We start from the raw sequence: 23621 nt of genomic DNA on the forward strand, positions 1-23621 counted from the left end.
ATTATAGAAGCAGTTGACAAGAGTTGACAGTCGACAAGAGCACAACATTTCCGACACTGCCTGACTTCCACGGACACCGGGATTCATCACTAAATTTTACTCTCTAAATGCGCAAAATCATAGCCAGAATCGTACAGCGTGCATCTGGAGTTTTGAGCTTGAACATATGACACAAGTTTAATCGCGTGACAATATTCTGATGTGCTGCCCTGCAGAGAACAACGAAAGGACATATGTGAAGCAAAATGGCACATTTATAACATAATCATACAAAAAAGACATAAAAATATATACACTGATATTCAACCACAAAAACTTTACGTCAGGGAAAATAGTAAAAGATTACGTATAGGCCGGCTTAAAAATGTAATTACATTTCTAGTTTTTAGAATGGAAAGATTATAAAATCGCTGTTTCATGTTTTATTCCTTTTTGTCATCTTACACGCATTAGAATTTCTAAACAGACGTGTTAAAGTCTTGACAGAATAAGTTCCAAAAGACCTGAAGAAACGTTGATCTAATATCTCAATTTACTTCAGATGGTGCGCGAGGTAAATTTCAAAACACATCGTCACGTAAAATGCTTTTATGTACTTGTGTGGAACATGTCTGGGACTTAGACTTTATATAGAAGTTCAAAGCAACCAAACAAGTAATTGTGGAATAACAAATGCATAAGCAAGAAAACATGCAATACACAAACAAAGTTCATCTAAGTTATTGCTTTGAGCATTTCACAAACCAATTATCATTAACCATGTATCTCCCATTTTAATATCCTATTATATAAATCACTGCAAATTATGCAAGTTTTTCCAATCAAGTCTTTCAACATTGTTGTCAATGTCACAACACATGGGACGTTTCATTAAGTTTCTTTGGACTGGGTTTATCAATAACTTAGTGACACAAGGGAGGGAGGGTACACAATTCACATTAAGTAGGTGTCGGGCAGGGTCCACGCCAGGCATTGTGGGATTTCTTTTACTTACTGACTGTATCCTCATCATCACTGGATGAAGAGCCAATAGAAAAGACAGTTTTAGATTTGGGGAGCAAAGGCGAGATGCTGAAGGAGAAGGAGATTCGTCGCTTAGGTCGCGGCCGTCCATTCGCTGGCGGGTTCCGTTATGACATGGGCAAAAAAAGATCAAAGCAGGCGTTACAATAAAATAGGGTGCCAAGAAGTGCACACCTGAGTAAATGCCCACTCCCTTAAAGTGTCACTGGAGTGAAGTGGAAAAGGGAATCATGGGAGTTCCACTTCAGATGAGTTGAAAAAAGAACACCAATAATCCCAGTCGATTTAGGTTTACGAAATATTTTGCACAGCTGAGATCCCAGTGTGGCCAATCGTGTGTTAGATGTGGTGGTATGGGTAACAGGAAGTGAGTGATCGACATGAAACCAAAGTTTTAATCCTCGTGATACCTCAAAACAAAACCGAGGAAGAAGCAAAGAAACTAGTGGAGAAAAGTCAGTTTGAAGTCTGCAACATCACATCCGGGGGGGTTGCTTATATAATCGTTGTGCTACTCGACCCACAGCGATGATGCAGAGCTCAGAGTTTGATACTAAAACAATACTAACATAAACTCACCATCCAGGTCTTTTTGACTGATGGCCAACATGGAGACGGATTTGGTGAGAATCGGATGTAGAGGAGGTGTGACGAATCTCTGTCCAGACTGGATAGACTTCTGAAAGCAGTAAACAATTTATTAAATGATCAGCGGACACTGAACAGGTTGAGTTGATGTCACAGGTGTGCATATATGTGGCTCATCCAATCAGATCTTACCTGACCGTCCAAACTGCTGCAGTCGCCCATGTCAGACTCCTGCTCTTCTTCAGTAAGAGACACGAGCGAGCCTCTCTCCTCTCGGTCTAGTTTTGATGGACAGCTCGGTTCCTGGACAGGCTGGATTGTGCTTTTCCTTCCTTCCTTGTCAGCTGAGAGACCTTCCAGGCTGTAACTGCGCAAAAAAGAAAATCATAATGGAAAAACATAAAAGATAAATATTTTCATAGTACTAAAATCTATTTTTTGGCTTCAGTGCTTACGTACACTCAACACAAAGAATAAAATAAAAGACAAGCATAAGTCTATTAGCAAATGATGAGTTCAGATAAAATAACTTGGCCAGCTAACAGATGCATCAAACTCATGCTATATTGCCATCTCTTGAAACCCTTAAAAGCAAACTCATTCTTCTAAAATCACTGGTTCGCAATGACTGCAAAAAATTATGTTTCACAGTGGTTGCAAAGGCAGATAAGACACTTAAATGTATGAATTTCACAGCAAAATATCAAGTGTATATTTACATTTACATTTATTAAAACAGAGGCTTTTATCCAAAGCAAATCAAAAATAAGGGAATATTTAAACTTTTGCCTTTTTAACAAAAGCAAGTTTGTTAGCCTTAAATTATATACTATATTGCACTCGGTGGATGTTTATAATGTAATATCTGTGTGGTTACTCTGATATATCCCTGTTAACTTTGTCAAAGTTAGTTTTGAGAAATTTGTTTAAAGATGCTTCTTAGTTGATTATTTGTTAACTAATAACGTTAACACGCATTCAATGTGTGGCTTTTTAACAGTGGCTAAATGAACAACTAAATGGAAAATATATTTGACATTTCAATCAAGAATCTAGACTGCGACGAGTGAGTTCTCGTCAGGTTCTTCTGCGATTTCTGCTCTAACAGGAAAAGAAAACCATCAGCTCTCACCTCTCATCAGGTTCTGAGATCCAGATAAAAATGTTAGTCATTGTTTACAGCGGTTATCATCTGGTAATGTACTTAATTTAGTCCCGTTTAAGCGCATACATTACTGGCCGGTGAAGCTCTCTCGGAGACAATAAAGTCAAAGGAAGTGACTGCTGGACAAACATCTGAGACCACAAACACTCTCACAAAGTGACAGGACTAAACCATAGACAGGAAGTAGAGTAATGCACGCACACACAATGCAGCATGCATTGCACATATAGACATTAGTCACAGTTTTTTCACAACACACGTCTGAGTTCACACAATGCAATTTACACGGCGTCATTTCACAACCATTTCTGTGTTTTTCTGACAGTTCCTCTTTGTCCTTTTTACCTTCTGCTGTTTATTTCGTCACCCTCTGAACGCAGGACGACTGACGGACACCAGCTCATGCTTCATGGTGAGTGGAAGAACATGGATGGATGGATAGAAAAAAGAAATAATGTTGTTAGTATAAGGGATGTACAAAAACTATGTGGTTTCAGACTGGATTAGTTAGTGGGCTGCTTGAAAGTCTTGTTGAGTTGTTCATGCAGCTGGAATCACATCACATTTCACTTGAAAATTATTGAAATATTGACTGTTTTTTGTTTATTACTGTAAAGCTCCTTTAAATCAATCTGTATTGTATTAAAAGGAATAGCTTTAGAATTAAAATGTTATGCTTTTTTACTCACCCTCATGTCATCCAAGACGTCCATGTCTTTATGTCTTCTGTAGAAACTAATCCAAGGTTATATGGAGGAAGATCTGGAAATGTTTTCCTCAACAACCTTGGATTAGTTTCTACAGAAGACAAAGACATGGACTTCTTGGATGACTTGAGGGTGAGTAAAGAAGCATAACATTTTCATTCTAAAGCGAACTATTCCTTTAAGTCCTACAGAATATAAATAATACATATACTGTATCTGCACTGTGCGTCACCCCATTAAAACTATATTCGGGCTGGGACCGATTTACGGGAAATGTTTCAACGTAATCTTTTACTGCCTGGCATTCTGACGTTTTTACAGAGGGCTTTTCCACAGCATATGGTGCTCAGGTCACATCGTAACATTTAAAACTTTTTCCACGAGCGCTTTGACAACAGTCTGCCCTCCAGTTTTAGGGGTCCCTGAATGGAAAGAACGAAGATGGATGATGGTACCTTCTCCTATGGCCCGCGGATCTGCGCTCCACCTCACTTCGTGCCGTACTGGAAAAAAAGGATGGATGGAGATGATGAGAGGAGAGGATGAATGGAAAGACGCAATGACACTACATAAAAATGAAGAGCTGATAGGATGATTGACAGATGTGGGTGTGTCATCAATGCATCGAGGCGGGACTATGTGAAAAGTTTTTGGCATATTCGGTCTTGAGGAAAGAGTATTAGAGGTCAGCTGTGTGAGTTTATCTCTGTTTTGTGTGACCTAAATTCAGCTCTTTCTCACAGAAAAGACAGAGCAGCTGCTTACAAAACCCTCAAAGGAAGAAGCACTGGGATTCCCCTTTAAAAACACACACAAACTAAAACACACACAGTGAACGATCCTGCTAACACCAAACTCAATCCCTTAAACCCTTTTGTGATGACAGACGGCTTGATGAATTCCATGAAGAATTTCTAAATTTTTGAATGGTCAATTCACCCCTAAATAAGACCAAATTAATTTTTCTTTGTTGGAGATCCATACCTGCGTTGACTCATCTCCATCTCTCCCACTGAGTTTTTCCCCGGGCCCCAACTGTGCCTGCGGAAGGGAGAGAGGGAGCGCATGGAGGTGCGTAAAATAGCCGAACGCTCTGGGACTTCGGTCAGGCGGTCCTTTCTCTCCTCCTCCTCAGTTTCCCCCGAGACGGGTGAAGCTCTGGGGGATTCGGGCAGCAAGGGGTTGGATCCAGGCGTCTCCGTGCTGGATTGAGGGATCGTGCTGGGGGTGCCTAAGCTGGAGGTGTCGTCGGTGGAGGAGGAGTAGGACATGGATACGCCACTTGTGATGGTGATGCTGTCCTCGCTCTTCGGTGCGGAGAGAGAGAGAGAGAGCGAGAGAGAGAGAGAGAGAGAGCGAGAGAGAGAGAGAAAACCTTGAGAAAGTATTAGACACGGTATGCTTTGGTTTTACAAAAAGTATGTTTTGAATAAACCTTGACAGGCTTGCTCTCCTGCTGAAATACAAATGGTAAACATGCCAAATGCTGTAAAATTACATTTAACAACACTGTAAAAAAGTCATTTAGCCAAATGTTACTGTAATTTTTTTACAGATTTTTCAGTTCTAATTAAAAAATACATAATTTCGTTTTAATTTTCAGATATAATGAAAAGCCGTAAGTTACATATTTGACTGTTTTTACATTTTAGTATCAAGTAAAAAGTAATTTGACAATTTGACTGTTTTATAAATATATTACTATAAAGTAAAAACGTAATTTGCACAAATATTGCGTTTTCTAAACAATTTTTCATCGTATAAAGTAAAACTATATATATTTGATGTTTTTAAAATTTTCACGATATAAGTAAAAACGCTAATTATATATAGTTTTAAACACTTTCACGCTATAGATTAAAAAGCGTAATTGACATATTTTGACTGTTTTTAAACTTTTCGATTAATTAAAAACTATTTACAATTGACTGTTTTTAAACATCTTTTCATCGTATAATGTAAAAGCTTAATTTGACATATATGACTGTTTAAAATTTTCACGTAAAGAAAAAGCGAATTACAATTTGACTGTTTTTAACATTTTCACGTATAATGTTAAAAACGTAATATTTGACATAATTTGTTTTATTAAACCATTTCACGATAATTTAAAAGCGTAATTTGACAATTTGATGTTTTTAAACATTTTCACGTTAATGTAAAAAGCGTAATTTTACATAGATTTGACTGCTTTTTAACTTTTTCGAAGCTAAATTAAAAGCGTAATTGACAAATTGGACGTGTTAATTCTACTTTTCTCCACGTATAATGAAAAAGCGTAATTGACATTGACTTATTTAACTTTTTCACGATAAGTGTAAAAGCGTTACTTTACAATATTTGCGTTTTAAAATTCATAAGGTAAAGCGTAATGACAATTATGAACTGTTTTAAGATTTTCACGTATAAGTAAAAGCGTAATTGACAAATTACATTTTTAAACCTTTTCAATAACCGTTAAAAGTAATTTGACTATTTGACGTTTTTAAACATTTTCAGATATAATGTAAAATGCTTTATACAAATTGACGTATTATAATAAAAATTCACGACTATAATGTAAAAACGTAATTTTACAGATTTTATGTTATTCAGATTTTCACTGTATAGTTATTACTTTACAGGTTTTTTTACCCTTTTTTCCACATATTTTTGAAATACAGTAAAAACATGAATAATTTTACGTGTAAAAACAGTTATTTTGCTTTATTTTTCTGGCAACCCAGTGCATTGTTGTTTTGAGGCAAATGCTGTGACACATTATGAACAAGTGACAAAAACCAGCCAATCAGAACAATCTTGATGCAAGAGTTTGGACCAATGAGATTCAAACATAAAAAGAGCCACCCAGCCTTACGTAACACTAAACTACTTCTAACATACAAATACTGAATAACATTGCGAATTATTGCCACTTCCGTTGTCACGTGTAGTTTGGACAGGTGAATGTGAATTTTCTAAGCCGTACGAAGCAAATGAAACGAGCGCTGATGACATACTGTACCACTTTTACGTCTGTAACAGACACAAGCACACTCATATTCTTTGAGCCAGCAGGACAGACAAGCCCCATGGAATCAAAGTTCTTTCCATCCTTGTAAACCTTACATAACACACAAAATCATTTCCATTCACAGCAGCTCATTATTTTTCTCACATGCGGAGACCGCAGCCAGGCGAGGGGTGTGGTGAGCTAACAGCTACGTTACGATGACCGTAATACTTGACTTTATGAGGCTCAGCTATGGGACAAAAAATGCTCAAGCTCAGGTTAAGAGTTCTTTAATCCAAAAAAAATTCAGAAGTGTACGAACGACAGTCATGTGTTTCGGTAAATAAAATATGGTGAGGTCATTCGGTATTAAATAATGTTTTGTAGCTAAAAAATTAACATTACCACCACAAATGGAATGAAGCACGTTGCAACAATTTAAGAAATAATTTTCACTCATGTCGTTCATAAGCTGTATGGCTTTCTTTTTTCTGCAGAACACAAAAGAAGATATTTTGAGAAATGTCTCTGTGGTTTTGTGTTCATACAATGAAAGTCAATGGGGGATAATGTTGTTTGGTACCAACATACCTCAAAATATCTTCTTCTGTGTCCTGCAGAAGAAAGAAACTCATACAGGTTTGGAATGACATGAGGGTGGGTAAATAAATAATGAACATTTTTGGGCACACTAGAGTATCAGAGCCTGTGATCGCTTAACGTCTTAATTGACACAAGGAATCCCTTCAGTATTCCCAGTATTAGTTTGCAAGGCGGGAGAAAACCACAAGGAAACTCTGCCTCGTGAGTCAACGCCACCCTGACTCGAGAAGAGGCGGGAAAATAGGCAGGGGAGCTCGCATGAGACGACGAGGTCATAATTGCAGCCCTAGCCCACCGCTCTGCTTGCGTCACATGATGTGATGTCAGTGAAGCGAAGCTGAGATAAACGTACAGAAAATTACCACTGAAACTGAGACGCATAGCATAACCGCTATATCTGGCAGACGGACACAATGAGGCACAGTCAAGGGATGCCTCGTAGAAACAAAATAGCAACACCCTGTCAAAAGCAAACAGAGAATTGGATGACATCGGCAAAAACAGCACGCCCGAACACGAGCTTTCTAGACCCACCTTGTTGTTAAAAACGCTGTCCTCGCCCAAATCTTGGCTGAGGAGAGAGTCGCCATCGCTGGCAGACCCTCGCATGGTGCTCGCTGATTCTGTGTGTCGCACCCTCTCCGGTGAGGGAGTCGAAGGGGGGAATTCTGGGAAAGAGAGGAAAAGGTCAAATCAGAAATGAGGTCTTTGAAATATACAGATGACGACTTTCTTTTTGTTTACTGAAGTTATAATAATTCTAAACAAATTATATGTTTATTATTGTTTTGTTTGTAAGGCAGAAGGTTTAACAGACCATAATTCAATATTTTACGTTAAATGTGCACCGTGAAAGCATCATAAACTGTAAATAAAACTGACATGACTGAAGTGCAGTCATTTGAAGTGAATCAATATACAGTGAGTGAGTCTGAAGTGACTCATATGAGCTCAGTGTTGCATCTCGGCCTGTAATCCCTTCAGACAGGATGCTGATGTCATCGAGATGATCTTATTGACCAGAGCAAGCTTTTGTATTGACAGGAAGACATCCATTTAGTCTTTTGAGTAGTTTCCCATGTGACACAACGCGGGCACTATTTAGACTGGTGTGCAGACACAAAAATAAGACAGCATCCTTTCTTTTTAAAGAAAGGAAACGTACGGAGCAGCATACAGTACAGCGACTGATCTGAACTGAAATGTATGAATGGTTAATACAAATGTGTACATTTTTATTCAAAACAATTTAGCTGACACTTCTGCACTTTTGTAATCTTCAGTAGATTTGTAGCATTCGCAAAACTAACCTATTAATCTTGTACGTTTAAACAATCATACGTTTACTACTGCAAATCGGCAAAGATCCGTTTTTATGTACTTGTTCAATAACTGATTTTTGTTTACCAAAAGTTACACATTGCAGCTTTATCTGCAAAAAAAACATTACATTTTTGCTGTTAAAAACATTACATTTTGCTGTTAAAAACATTACTTTTTGCTGTTTTTATGCGGTCAATTATTACAATTTCAATCTAAACGTTTATTTATTTTTTGCCCTGCAATAACTTACGTTTAAGAATTAAGTATTTACCTGAACTGGTTTTGGTCTCCTGCACTCCAGCGACTCGACTCGAATCAACTGAAAAAAATGTCTCCGTCTCTCTGTGAATCTGCAATAAGAAAATAAAACGACACAAAGTTTAAGTTGAGAAAAATCTTAACTTAAACAAATAAACAAACAAACAAGAAAACACTTGAAGAACATGACAAAGCATTAGCCCAAAACCAGTTTGTGTGCATTTTCACATTCAGGTGTCTAGATCACAAATCTTAAAATGATTTGACATATTAGCATGCCCCAGATCAGTGTTTCCCACATTCTGGATGACTCTTTAACCAAACACACCTGATTCAGATCCTCAGCTAAGTACTAGCGTGCTCAAGACCTGAAAAAGCTCCTTGTTGGATAATGGGCGAGTTTGGGAACCACTGAACTAATTCAAGAGATTTTCTGCTCATTTATATTTCTGATTTCTTAATCCGTTTAAAGCCTATGGCAGCAGGACGCTCGGACACATCGGGTGAAAGATGATTTCCTCTCCTACCTCGAACCCAGGAAATGCATGTCTATGGTTGGAGGTAAAAAGCATTTTCCTTTGACCACAAGCTTTATTTTGTCGATGAAAAATGCCCCTTTCTTAAGCTTCCGAATGGAAACTTTAGCAAGGACAAGAGCGTGTTCGGAAAATTTCAATGCTTTGATTTGGGGCAGGAAGGTTTTCTGGGTGCATGTGTGGGGCCAGGCGAGGAATGTGACCCACTTTTAAACATCACGGCCCACTAACGTTCAACTCAGAGCAGCTGTGACCAGACCAGAGAGAACCAGGCAGACAAAGTCTTTTAATATTTTATCGTCCTTATAGTCTGTTCACACCATATACACTGCAACCCATTTCTATGAACCACAGTACAGGATTTTGTTGATTTGAAAATGGGTTCTTCTTGCGTTTGTGCATCTGTGAAAAGTAAAAAAGATAAAGAGGACAGAACGATAAAAAATGGCGGAAGCAGAACCTCATATTGCTTCCTGTGCAGCTCATCTGCACAACCATCATCAACTCCTCTGATCTACGATTACGCCCACCCGCCGCCCGTCAAGAGCATGTGACACACGCTAAACTCCCACGCTCGGTGTGAAGCTGTTGCTTGCATGCACGTGTGTGAGACTCCTCATCACAGGCGTCCTTTGTTCGGACACTGGTGGATGGACACTGGTCTAGTGTGGCAGGCGAGAGAGGCGTGGGCTCTTTCAATAGAGCCATCAACAGCTGTGGCCTTTTAACTCCGAGACAGGCACAAGAAATTCAGTTCAAATTCAAAATTCAAGGGATCAAATAAATAAAGGATTGGTGTCTGATATGTTTGATGATATTTGGTTGTGATTGGTTTTGACATTCCGGACTTCCTTTCAGTAATAATTCAATGATCTCGCTAATAATGTTACTCTTTAATGCAGACGAGGCATCAAAAGGTGAGATTAAGGCCTGCAGCGTTTCAATGTCGTGTGCTTGTTGTTCATGACGGTTATGCAGTTATGGGTTTTGACAGAATCCAGGCACTGCCGTGAGACTCACACCAGCTGGGTCGTGCAATGCTTTCTGATCCCAGACCAACACATCAACCCCAATATGGCAAAGAAGCTCAAACAAAATCATACACATGCATACTGTCCTCAATCCTTCAACCTATATTGTGAATGATCGACTTTTAATTTGCTCTCCCGCTCATTCAAAGACAAAGTCTGGAGTAAATTGTTGTAATAAGTCACTTCCACAAGAGTAAACGAAGATTTAATATACATTCTCATCATTTCTTCTATTTTTAAATCAATAATGACTCAAACTTTGTTAAGATTTGCCCACACAGAGTGAGAGTGAAAATACAGAAACCCAGAGAATTTACGCGAGCCGTGCTATTCACACGAATTACGTGTCACATACTATATTCAACAACTATATTCACACCGTATGACAATACTTGTCTCATTTGTGACTAATCCATGACAAAATTTACAAAATGTGACCCTGTCTGTGAAATCCATGCTACATTTTGATGATCTAATTACGAGATTTTGAGCATCAAAGTAGTAATAGCCAAAAAAATGTGTGCTTTTATATAAATTATAGATATAGATTTCTAGATACAGTACTCAAATATTTATCATATTGAAATGATTGATTTTGAATAATAAAATTAATATTATATTAATTATATAAAATTTAATTAATTATATAACTATGTTTTACTATACTGCACAGAAAATAGGAGGTTGGCTTACTAAACATTATTTTATTATAAATAGTCAATATCAAAGATATTAATATGATATCTTCACAGAATGTTCATTACATTAATTTGAACGATTTTATGTAGAAAACAGCAAAAAAAAGAGCTGGGTTTTTACAGGCAGAGTAACAAATCTGCAATAATATAAAACATAACCGAGTCCTACATTGGTTTAAAAAAGCACATTTTCCAAACACTTAAAATGCATTTAAGACCAATTCTACAGTTCAAGGCTATAAGGCTCTTTACATATTTTGTGCCATTTTACTGCTTGGAAATAGCAGTAATGGAGATTGCAGACACACACACACACACACACAATTCTAACCAGACACTACTTCAGCCAATTAGTGAATGAGTCCCGATCTGCAGTAATGGAAAGCCGTAACACATCACACCGACTCCACAGAGAGCAATAACATTCGGAAACATGCTACAGATGGACAACAGCCCACCTTGATTTTTTTCTTAATATGCGTCTCACTGGATTAGCATCTGTTTTAACAATACAGTAAATCCGCATCAAACAAACAAGCAAAGTTTCCGACTAGCAGCTGACCAATATGTTACTTTTAATAATGAATGGATAGTTTTGGTATTTAAGGCCGTTAAAGTCAAATGAGATGTACATAAAAAAGTTTAAATTGGCTAAAAACCTCATCTAATATTTACAGTATATACAGTAAAACCCATGAGGTCAAGAAAACGGTTTTAGATGAAACAGATCTTTCGGGGTGTGTTTGTGTGCAGCGGGACACAATGGGGCTTTCAGCAGCCGCTGGGACAAAGAGCTCATTGCCAGAGATGATTTATGGCCCAACAATGTAGATATGAGATGATGTCATCGAGTGGCCTTATCAAACGTGCAAAGACAGGCGTGTTTAACACTGGATTTGCTTACAATGCTTATGGCTTTCTTGCTAATGTGACATCAAAATGAATACAGTTATTAAAAATAAAAATGGCGTTTTACAGAAATGTTGGTATTTTTTTTGTTTATGAGGCATTTATAAACCAGGACCTCTTGTGTACGTACTGATGTATAATGATTTTAGCATGAAACGGCTTGCACGCTGGTTTTACGCACAACTGCATGCGTATGCATTGTTTCTGAATGAGACCTAGTGTGTGATACAGTGTATGTGTTCTGTCTCAGCGAAGAAAAGGAAAGAAATGACCACAATGAAATCATTCTGTGTGTGTTAACGTAGGCTGTAAAAATCCGCCATACATTTCCCACAGGCGTGTGCTTTAATCGTCTTTACAACACTGCTGGTGAGCAAATGAGGCCATAACAGGACCACCACAGCACTTTTTGTCCAGCACATCCACTGCCTAAAAGAGAGCGAGATAAAAAAAGACAGCGAAGGAAATATGCACACATTAAAATATATCCCGTCCTACATGTGACCTATGCTGACATGCGACCTCTGGTTCAGTCAGTATTGACTTCCTATGGGAACCCATGTCATACAGGAACTGGCCATTTCCAAACAAACACTTCCTTGGGAAAAGAGTCCAGAAGTCCAGAATGGGACAACAGTGGGAAGAAACATCATTTTTGCATATTCTCAAAAAATGACGAGTGGCTTGGATGTTGCGGGCGGTTGCCATGGCAGTATGTGGTTGCTAAGGCTTACCAGTTTAAGAGTCTATGGAAGGTGTGTTTTTAGGGAAAGGGAGTGAAACGTTGCCTTTCGAGTGCCCCGGCTCTGACGCAGCTGAAATCCAAACAAATCCGTGGTCTAATCATGGAAAGGGCGGCTGGTGAGATGGGCTATATTTAGGGATGACAGAACTTCCGAACGGCTTATGAAACACAGCAGTAATCCACTGAGTGTGGAGTGAGACTGTCCACAGACGGCGGTTGAAGCTGGACATTCTGGACGCATTCCATAGATATAACTTATGAGTTGTTGAGAAAGGAAAAGCTGGACATGGATTTGGGTACCAGGAGACAAACACGCACGCACGCACGCACACAAAATACCCTCAAAACCTATTCACACACACAGTACCTCAACGTAATAGAAACAACCTTTCTGATTTCATGCAGGTGGTTTGGGGTAAGAACATCTGTGCAGTGATTTAACGGGGTGTTAAGTAGCCATTTGGCTTCTCAATCAATATAAGCGGGTCCTGGTTGAAAGGAATATGCTACAACAAAGGCGCGTGTTTTCCACGCGTCGGTTTAAAAGTGCTCCCCTGGGTGCTTCTCCAGACGGGCGTGTACGACCTGTCTTTCTCAATCTGCACTCAGGCCTGAACTAGCACCTGCGTCTCCGTTTTTCACCTTCAGAGCGTTTTAACAGTCCCTCTTCATTTCATGCCACAGCAGGTTAACACGGACTGTGTCATTACATCACCTTGCAGAATATGAACACGCATGCTGTTGATTTAAGGTAAAGAAAACACAGAGACTTACAAGTCGGAGCAGAAAAGTTCTTTATGATGTCTGAGAACTAACAGACTAAAAGAACTAAAATAAGTGATGTTTAATAGTAGCGTGACTAGCTCAGTTGCAATAACAAAAAAATTTGTAGGGCCATCACATGATTAATCGCATCCAGAATAAAAGTTTGTGTTTACATAATATTTGTCTGTGTACTGTGCATGTTAATTTTGAATTTATAAACACGTACATGCATATATTTGAACATATTAGGGCTGTCGCGATAAACCGACAATAAATATCACGTGATTTACGCACAGCTTTTGAGTGAAGTACGGGAAAATGCTGCTGCATCCGAAAGCCAGAGGGCGCTCTCGTGCGGAAACTCCAAATACGCACTGCAGAAGAAGACCATAACACGTTCTAGAATCTAGGAAATGATGTTTTTTATCACTGTTCATCAAGCCTCATCAGGTATTTTTATGATAATAAAGTATATTTATAATTATCATGTTTGACTGGTGTTGCTTTTTCAAATGCACATTATAAGCGACTCAAACTCGCACTGCTTTTAGATCGAGCAGCATTTCCTACTGATCCCAGAGCCGTGCTTCACAGACAAGCTACGCATTAAAAAAAAAATCGACACATTGCATATCGCAGCCAGCTTGATTTCAATAGGATTTTGTGGTATCGCGATAAATTATCGTGCAACTTTGGAGCATATATATATATATACAGTCAATTACTGGTAAATATAAATAAATACTAATCATAATAATCTAAATATTTCCTAATTATATATAAACATGATTGTGTATGTTTTTGTGTTTATAAATGTTGTGCACAAATAAATGTAAAACATGCAACAAGTACTGAAAATACAAAAATAACGATATTGGTCAAATAATTTATCCAAGCTCTCAATGGGACGGTATGTACCATTTAAGTACAAATACATACCTTAAAGGTACCACTTTTAGGTGCAAAGGTGTACTTTTTGAAAGAGTACTACCGCCCCATGTGACAGCTTCCGACCATTTTTTTTTCTGACAGTGTATGAAGATTCAAAACTAAACATACATCATATAACCAGTTTTAAATGTCTTCGTCTTCGCTCATGATTCTTGGACCTGATGCCAGCTCATGTCAGATGATATAGAGCAGAGAGAGGTAGAAAAAGTGTGTGTGGATAAAAACAGCCGCTGAGGCAGGTCTACTTATCAAGAGTCTTTAATCGAGGGGTCAGAATGTGGAAGGGCCTTTATGTGTCTGGCTGTGACCTTCACTGATACAGTACCAGACCAGCCACTAAATATACATCCTTCAGCCTACTGATGACATTCCAGCTCGCGTCCATACTGTTCCCATACGCTCACAGCCAAACACACGTGTTTACATAGATCTCTAAATAAGGCCATGCTATTGGTTGCTGTTATTATTATTATGAAGCTACAGACTGTAGAACAACCCTATAAATCATTTATTGCTGTCCTTCTGAAACCTTGTATGTCCAAATTGTGTGTTTTTCAAGAAATGGAAAAAACACTGTACTTTTTTACAGTTTTTTACTGGTTAGATGTCTGCACAGCCCAGTGACAAACATATAGGGTGACTAATAATAGTGATTTATGGCAAAACATAGAAATCCTGAAATATAAAGATACGAGGTTTCAGAAGGACAGCAGCGATACGTTTACTGTTTACCACATTTATAAATCATTACTTTAAATCGAAATGTTGGTTTTGTCCCAACAATGTAAATCCCAGCACGCAAGCACATATGACCACCTGTTTTACACCAAAGCGCAGAATAAATCTCAATTTTAGGCACTGTGAACTGACAATCCCCAAATCCAACCGATGTATCAAATGGTGTGTGCTAACTTAACAGACACAAAACACAACATCAGTAAAATGCACAACCATCTGCAACTTTAATCTCCAGCGTGTCTGCAGCCAAACGCCAAACCTAAGAACCAAAGCAGTGGCCAAAAACTTGGAAAGCAGGCCTCATTGTTCCACATCCAAAACCGAACTCCACCCAGGCAAAGCTCTGGATCCGGCCTGAGAACACGCGCTCTCATACACGCCCCTTCCACTTAACGCAAGACACCTTTGGCATCCCGACAACACTCGCAGCCAACCCTAATCGATGCAATGTGACGGCGCACGCAACTGTCAACTAGACAATCAACAAAATATACCAGCGTGCCGTGACACAATAAAGAGCGACAGCTCTTAAACGCCTTAAAGACAATTAAACATTGACTTTCAAACCAAAATTAGGAGTTAAATACAATGTGGTACTTTTCTTAAACCCACCTTTATCAAAACCACGTCCACGGCTCTCTCTCCCTTCGCACAAAGGCTATACCTTCGCCGGTGACGCTCGTACATCTTGCCCGGAGGTGAAACGTGAACGAGAAGAAGAAACCGCCGCTGTATTCCAACATGAAGCCGAGACTCCGCGTTCTCCGTCAAGCGTATAGGGAAAAATGAGCAACTCTCTGCACATCTGCACCGTGAACCAGCCCATTCACATTCCCCCTCCCTCTCTTTCACACACTGCTTTCCTCCCCCCTCTATCGCTCTCTCTCTCTTTTCCTCCGTTTCCTTCCCACTCTCCCTTACTTCGTCTCGACTCCCTGCCTCTTTTTGTTACAGGCTTTCCCCGTTTTCTTCTTTCATGAAAGGTCTCATCCAATCACGATCGATCTTTTCCTTTCTCCGTCCTCTTTCGGTCGTCCCGACGTTTCCGTCCTTCTCAAATTTACAGAATGCTTTTCACGCAAATCCCATTTTTCCAAATTGTTCGGATTTTTTCAGACAGGCGACAAAAATCTTATATGACAAACAGGTAATTTTTACTAATGCAATCTAAATGACATATTTTGTGTGAAATACAATTCTAGTGTGATTTTTAGAAATAAGATTGCGAAAAGGTGTCAGATTGGATGCATGTTTTTCCAGAGTCGTCACATGCTAAGCACAGTCCTGTATTTTCCTTTTATAGTCAAAATATGGCAGTGAAAATCTGTAACCTGTATCATTATTGTAACATCGTATGTCTGTCATAAAAAAAGTCAATAAACATAACATGACTTAAAGGGACAGTTCACGCAAAAATAAAATTCTGTCCTTGTTATTCCAAACCTGTATGACAATGTACCCATTGACTTGTATTGTATGGACACAAGACCAATGCAAGTCAAAGGGTACCCCTGATGTTCTGTTACCAACATTCTTCAAAATATCTTCTGTGTTCTGCAGAAGAAATTCATACAGGTTTGAAATGACAAAGGTGAACTATTCTATAAATTGTGAGCCGACCAATCAGATTACAGCTTCTATGATGCTAAAACTAATACTTAGGCAAGCAATGTAGATCGTAGACAAGGTATTGACTGTTCTTCCTGAACAAACGGATCTGATCTCATCACCTGCGAAATGACAGTGTTGGCAGTCTGCTCTTCAGATAACCCAACAGATTTAAAACACAAGTCAGGAAAAGGTCTTCACACACATTTACTGATAAAACATAGATTTTCTGACAGGCTTCTGTTCTGATCTCGCCGTCTAAACTGTTTGGAGAACAATAGGAAGAGGTTTCCAGACTCCGCCCAGCTTTGTTTCTGCTGTCACACCGGTGAGATAAGGCTTTTCATCAAAGCAAGAGCTATCAAAACGATTTAGTCAAGCTAACAGGATAACACACACTTGATCTACACTGAAGGGGCGGTAAATGGCTTTTAACTAATGCGCCGTGTAACACTGGACACAAGGGATTGCATATGCACAGAACCGTCAACAACTGGAGCCATGGCAACCGTTTCAAACAACGAGAATGACGCAAGGCTGCAGGGATTCACTGGGGTTTAACGCAATTGAGCCGATGCAAGGAACTGGGCTCAAACCTCTGGAAAAGAAAGCAAACCCTGCCAAATTCGCATGGGCTCGCTTTGAGTAGAAAAAACGACTGCGTTTCATGGGGAAGAGGTGACAATAGCACATCATCATAAAACAAATGGAAACTTGTTTAAGTTTTAACGTTGCTACTAAACACCAGGAATCATTGCTACGTTAAAGCGAGAGTTCACCCCAAAATAAAAATGCTGTCATAATTTATTTATTCTCATGATGACTCTTTCTTCTGTTGAACACGAAAGAGGTTTTTTGAGAAATGTTGAGTAAGTTTGTGTCCATACAATGGAAGTCAGTGGGGTCCAAAATATCTTCTTTTGTGTTCTGCAGAAGAAACAAAGTCATGCAAGACTGACATGAGGTTAAATGTATCGACCCAACGCATGCATGCAGAATTGTATTGTTTTTCTGGGAGTTTCTTGGGGAGTTTTCTACTCGCCATAAAATGAAAGGGATGCACTGTGTGGGTATGTATATAATTTTGCACAAAAACACAAATAAACACACATGCCCATACAAAAACCCTCCAGTTAAAGTCTGTAAATACATTACTCATTTTTGGCATTAGGACTTTCCTTGCACAATAGGAGGAACAGAAATACATATAAACCTGCAGCTCTTTCTTTGTTCAGCCGCAATAAAAGCGGAGTGTTTTGTGTTTGCATGTGTACGCATCATTATCCAGTAAAGGAGAGGAAAGCAGAAACAAGGGATCTTGACGCACATTACTCTTGAGTTTCATACAAGAATCTGTTCATTTAAAGAGATCCGAAATTCTGCTCACTTGTGTTTTTCCATATGGCATCAATGACATCAAAAGTAGTTCTTTTCTAATGCGATAATGAAAACAGTGACCAGCATCTACTCTCAAGACAAAGTGAAGACAAAACTTTTTATTTTTGGGTGAGGTTTTAACCTTTTGACCAAAGCGGTAATAAAGGAAATCATGAACAGAGACTCAAAGACCGCAGAAGAAAAACAGGGAGAGTGTGACTCGGAGGGCGTGAATCAACTAGAACAAAACAAAATATATTTCCATCAGCGGGTGGAGCTATCAAACAGATCCGTGAATGGAAGGAGTGTGCGTGAGGGGATGTAGACCAGCCTCACTAGTGTCCTCAATTCTCCCACAACAATACAGGCCCTTTGGCTTTTTGTCAATATCACACTATTCCATTATGCTTTACATACCAGCCCTTAAGAGGTAAATCATCCCTTTATTCTGACAAACCACAGATTCATGTTTGCATGTTGGTCAGTATGCATAGAGAAACTTGTGTGGTTTAATAGTTTCAAGAGTTAGAATTTAGTGAACATTTTAATGAGGTTCCCACAGTGCACCAGCATTGAATGACTACAGTTTTCATGTCAGTTTTCTGTGTGGAGACCACAGTCTCTGCTTTTCGTCCTTGTTTCTCTCTCGAACACATAATGGACAGCTCTGTGCACATCTGGAAGAAGTTATGTTACATCCTCGCACAAGAGGGAGCCAGAGAGCTCGAGACGCAACACAAACAAGCAGCAAGAAACTAAGCAGAAATGAACAGAAATGAACAAAGCATCTCTATCGCAGAAAATATCTACCCCATGTTGGGGGTAAGCTGTGTCATGTCGAACTGGTAGGTTAAATCCTTGCTGAGTATGTAACAAAAAAAATTACATTTTAAATACAAATATAACAAAACATTTGTTTAAGCAAAAATTATAAGTCTAAATAATCGTGTTGCCTTATTTTTCATTTCCATACACCACCCAAGAAAACGTACAGAAGCCTTAAAGCACCCATTGGATGAAAGTCACATTTTTTCTGTGTTTAAGTGCTATAATCGGGTCCCCGGTGAATCTTGCAATCCAGAAAACGTGAAAAACAAGGTCCCGGTAACTTTGTTTTGGTAAGCCATTCTCTGCAAGCATGTGAAAAATTGAACCGTTCAGATTTCGTTCCTGATGTGATGTAGACGCAGGCTCTTATTATAATATTACCCTTAATCTACACAATTCCAACCACGGCACTGCCACCATTGTTGTTTCCACAAGCGGTGTACGTGACGCCATGGCTAAAGTTCGTGGACAACATGCAATGTAGTCGCTGCACAGAGTCCTAACCTCGGAAGGGACAGGAGTGGATTTATTTTATTTTTAGTGGAAATCCATCAGAAACCATAAGTAAAAACCTGCTTGTTTGCGCGAGTCACTTCAACCCGGAGTGCTTTATCAACCTGGGACAGTACAAGCAGGATTAGCTTCAAAGTTGTTCCTCAAGAGGGATCGAGACCGACTGAACGAGACAAAGCTGCCGATGTAAGTCATATTTATCAACAGTCTGAATTGACGTACATGTACCTTATATATAGGAGGATAACGCTAGCATATGATAGCGAAGGGAGCTAAGTCAGTCACGGGCTAAATAGAACATTAAAAGTCAGTGTTAAACTTACTCTGTATTTATATGTTATTTGGCAAATGGGCACTTGGAGTTTAGCTGTATGTAAAGTATGTTAATACATTATGTGCGTTAACATGTTTAGCTGTGGCAAGCTGTTTGTTTTGCTAGTCAACAGTGGCGAACACTGCGGTTAGTTTCGTTTTAAACGTCTCAAATCATTCGTCCTTATAGGCTGAAAAATCTGTCACAGCAACCTAGTTATGCTCTCACGTTGTGTGTGTAACGGGTTTTGTTTACACAGCCATTAAGTGTTTTTAAGCAAAATATGCTCCAGACATTTCATGAAGACCCTAATAAATCATATCAACTTGCTCATTTAATGAGTCCTTTAACATAAAATGTTTACATTTGTCGGTGCCAATAGCCTGGTGGTTGGTGCGCTGACATATAGCAAGTATGCGGTGACCCAAGTTCGATTCCCATCTCGTGCCTTAAAATTCACAGCTATGGTCAAAACGTAATATAATGTTGTTCATGTTTGAATGAGCGATATTCTAACTAAATGCTGAGAAACGTATTTTCAGTGAACTTAATGGCATGACAAGGCTGACAGATTTTACACCGCTATAATTCTGTTTTACTGTCGCTGTTCAAGGTGCTAATATTTCCCCTCAGACAAATAACTTAAGCAACTCCAGAGGTAACAAACATGTGAGGAATGAGCCCCTGTGAATCAAAGAGCAACACAAATCAATCACGTATTCAATCCACAGAACAAACTGGAGTTGAAGGAAGACATTAATGAATTACAGAAGAAGCATTTAGAATGTAAACTGTGAACTGCGAAAATCATTTAAAACAATCATGCCACGTTTGTAAGACAATTAAAAGCAAAACAAAAATATAGATTCATATATTGTATCTAAAACGTAACGTTTGCCCATTGCTGTTTTAATGGGTGGGTATTATGGGTGGTAGCAAAAGATTGTTATGCCGTAGCTAGGGCGTTATAGGTGGTTGCTAGGCTAGGGTGTTCTGGGTGGTTGCTAGGCTAGGGTGTTCTGGGTGGTTACTTCCTGGCTCAAAAGAGCCCGTCTCTGTGATATTCTTATCCCTAGACTAGCACTCCTACTTTAGTGAAAGCAAAGTTAATTTGGATAAAATTGTCTGCCAATGTGTATGTGCATATGTAAATGACTGCTTATACTGTAAATGTCATAGCACAAATTGGTTGATTTTAGCTGTTGAACATCACAAGATATACAGTCTTAGCAAGCTTGTGATCAAAAAGCTTTTTGAGTCTCAAGTCATTCATGGCAGTGACATCAGGAGGCTCAATCGAGGCTTTTTTGAGGGGTCAGTTAGGTTTTGCGATGATCTTGACCAATGTTTGTCCAGAGTAAATTCAGCAGTGTTAGTCAAAGCCCGGATGCTCTGTGAATGCGGCCCCTGCTCTTATCTCAAGAGGCTCTTCAGATAGAACGTTCCCGAGTGTAATTTCTTTCAAATGCTGACAATGTAGATACACGGCCTCGTGATGCGATCCAAGTCTGCATGCCAGACGGCAGATAAGTGTAAAAGTAGCCTGTTTTCAAAGGCAATCTAGACAGAAGAATCTAAGTTGATAAGAGAGGTTAGCAGGACGTATAAATGATGAAATAGTTGGTGAAAAGGAACATTTTTTATTTATGTTTTTTTTTTTATATAGCCGAGTCACGAGTCAAAGAAATATCTACAAAAAAACACTCAAGTTCTCACTTAAAGGGATAGTTTACCCAGAAATAAAAATTGTGTCATCATTTATTAACCCTCATGTCATTCATAACTTGTATGACCTGAATGAGAAATGTCTTAGTGTTTTGTGTCCATATAATGGAAGTCGGTGGTGGCCAGTGTTGTTTGGCTACCAACATTCTTCAAAATATCTTCTTTTGTGTTCTGCAGAAGAAAGAAACTCATACAGGTTTAAAATGACATGAGGATGAGTAAATGATGACAAACATAATTTTGGGCTAAACTACAGTATCATTTACAATCATAGCTCCACTATGCCATATCCAAAACAAAGATGATGCCAGCCGTGACATGCTAGCAATGACGTGTACATGTTTCCCTTGCGTTTGATGCCGATTCAACAGAATCCAATCTGCCCATCCCTAACGCCCTGAACAATAATACGATCATTTCAGGGGCTTCAAAACCAACCTGACGACTACAGAAAGAAAACAATACGAAAGATTAAGAACAGACGAACTAACGTTTAGAAAATTCAGGAGAACTTATTTATCAGCTAAGATTGATATCTTACTTTAGCACTCCTGGTGTCCCATATAAACTCCAGTGCTATCATTCCATTCCTTTCCTTCCGCACTCACAGTTTTCCCACCACTGGTATCATCCCACTGACACACAACTGGGAAAACGGTTAGGGAGATGATGTCACCTATTCTTTCCTTCATGAGAAAAGGACAGCACACACACACACAGACACACAAACCGAATGTGAGCTGCAGGATGGCAGTATTCCCATAGCTAACAGTTCGACCCCGCAAGACACAGTTCAGCAGTTCCAACTCAAACCTGCGTCAGAGAGCTAAAGCGTTTGCACCGGCCAGGCTGAGAAATCAGATTTACGACAGAAGGTCAGGTAGAAACCATCTTTCAATTTCTACTCAGCTGAGCCTTTCGGGAAACCACTACCTTCCTAGCTACTGAGAAATCTGGGTGGCTGGAGGCAGACGCTGAGTGAATCATCCAGAGAGGTCTGAAATGTTTATGATTTATTTACGTACTAGAGGGGCAGTTTGAGGATAACAGCCAAAAACTACTCACCACTTCAGAATTTTCGACATCTGCTGAGGAGTCTTGGTGTCCGTCCACTGCGTCTTTTGCTAAAGTGCCATCTGTTGTTAATGCAGAAGACATTTTAAAATTGTAACTAACTTTTTGTTTTTTCATCATTTGTAAAAATGCAATTTGTAACTAAAATATTGCTGAAGCATTTATTTATGCTTTTTTCCCTATACCTTTGTAATACAAAGGTGTAAACACTGTGGCTAGATTTTTATCTCTGTAGAAGCAACCAAATGGAAATTCAATCACATTACTTTTATCAAAACTTCCAAAAATCTATTTGCCGTTGCAGTAACTCATTAACTTAACTGCTGACTCAAGTATTCACAGACGATTAAACAAATCATACGACAGTTAACCTCCATCACTCTGTTAAGTTTTCAACCCAATAGCAATTGATATTGAGAACAGGAAATGACATATTTCTTCTTTTCGACTGAGGTCAGCAGCTCCATTACTGTGATATAAATAACACATACGGTAAGCCGCTATTAGTAGAACAATGCAAAATTCTCATCCATGTGGAAAAGAGCTGGGCGTCTACCACTTAGGGAAAACAAATGTATAGTCTATCAGCTGTTTTCATACTGTGATGTAAGGTAGAGGTGAGATCACTGGGTTGCCAGGATACAGTGCACCACAAATAAAGATTCCCATTTGCAAACACTGCCTATTAACACTTTTACCTAAGTGACGAAAGCGACTTTTCCTTCTTTTAAGAGGTCAATACCAGTTTTGTGTTAAGTCTCAAAGCACACAGAGCTTTGTGTGACCTTAGCTAAAAATAACATTAGACAAAAACTGAACATTCACCTAATGACTCTACATTGTTCGCAGAACATAATTCGCATAGCAAACATTTTTCGTACATATGCACAAGAGTATATGGGTGATTCTATAATTGCAGGTACATTTTGTGTCCGAAGTCGTTTTTTGTCAGGTTTTTGTTTTGTCTGGGTGGTGATTTTTTATTTGTTACTTCACATAATCAGAAGATGTTTCAGGCCATGACATTAATATATTTCTTTTATAAAGTGTCTTATGTAGGTGAAAATCGTGATTTTATTGTTGCCTAATACATCAACACTGTTACCTTATTTGCAAAGGTAAAACAGAATTGATCACTGACCGCACTGTGG

General features: G+C 38.9%; 1 protein-coding gene across 12 annotated transcripts in view; it reads right to left on the reverse strand.

The window, feature by feature from the left end:
- akap13 (A-kinase anchoring protein 13) overlaps positions 1 to 23621 on the reverse strand; it is a 72833-nt gene that overhangs the window by 18757 nt on the left and 30455 nt on the right. For 7 of the 12 annotated variants that reach the window (XM_057329274.1, XM_057329269.1, XM_057329266.1 and 4 more), the window contains exons 8-16: positions 22462 to 22532; positions 8673 to 8751; positions 7613 to 7746; positions 4468 to 4790; positions 3939 to 3986; positions 3122 to 3181; positions 1804 to 1978; positions 1603 to 1702; positions 995 to 1117 (exon numbers count right to left, since the gene is read on the reverse strand). In XM_057329274.1, the coding sequence (XP_057185257.1) occupies positions 995 to 1117; positions 1603 to 1702; positions 1804 to 1978; positions 3122 to 3181; positions 3939 to 3986; positions 4468 to 4790; positions 7613 to 7746; positions 8673 to 8751; positions 22462 to 22532 (1113 nt within the window). The remainder of the gene's footprint in view (positions 1 to 994; positions 1118 to 1602; positions 1703 to 1803; positions 1979 to 3121; positions 3182 to 3938; positions 3987 to 4467; positions 4791 to 7612; positions 7747 to 8672; positions 8752 to 22461; positions 22533 to 23621) is intronic. The other 5 variants (XM_057329264.1, XM_057329271.1, XM_057329275.1 and 2 more) reach the window with 5 other exon arrangements.

This window comes from Triplophysa rosa, linkage group LG3, assembly GCF_024868665.1.
Source record: "Triplophysa rosa linkage group LG3, Trosa_1v2, whole genome shotgun sequence".
Lineage (NCBI taxonomy): Eukaryota > Metazoa > Chordata > Actinopteri > Cypriniformes > Nemacheilidae > Triplophysa > Triplophysa rosa.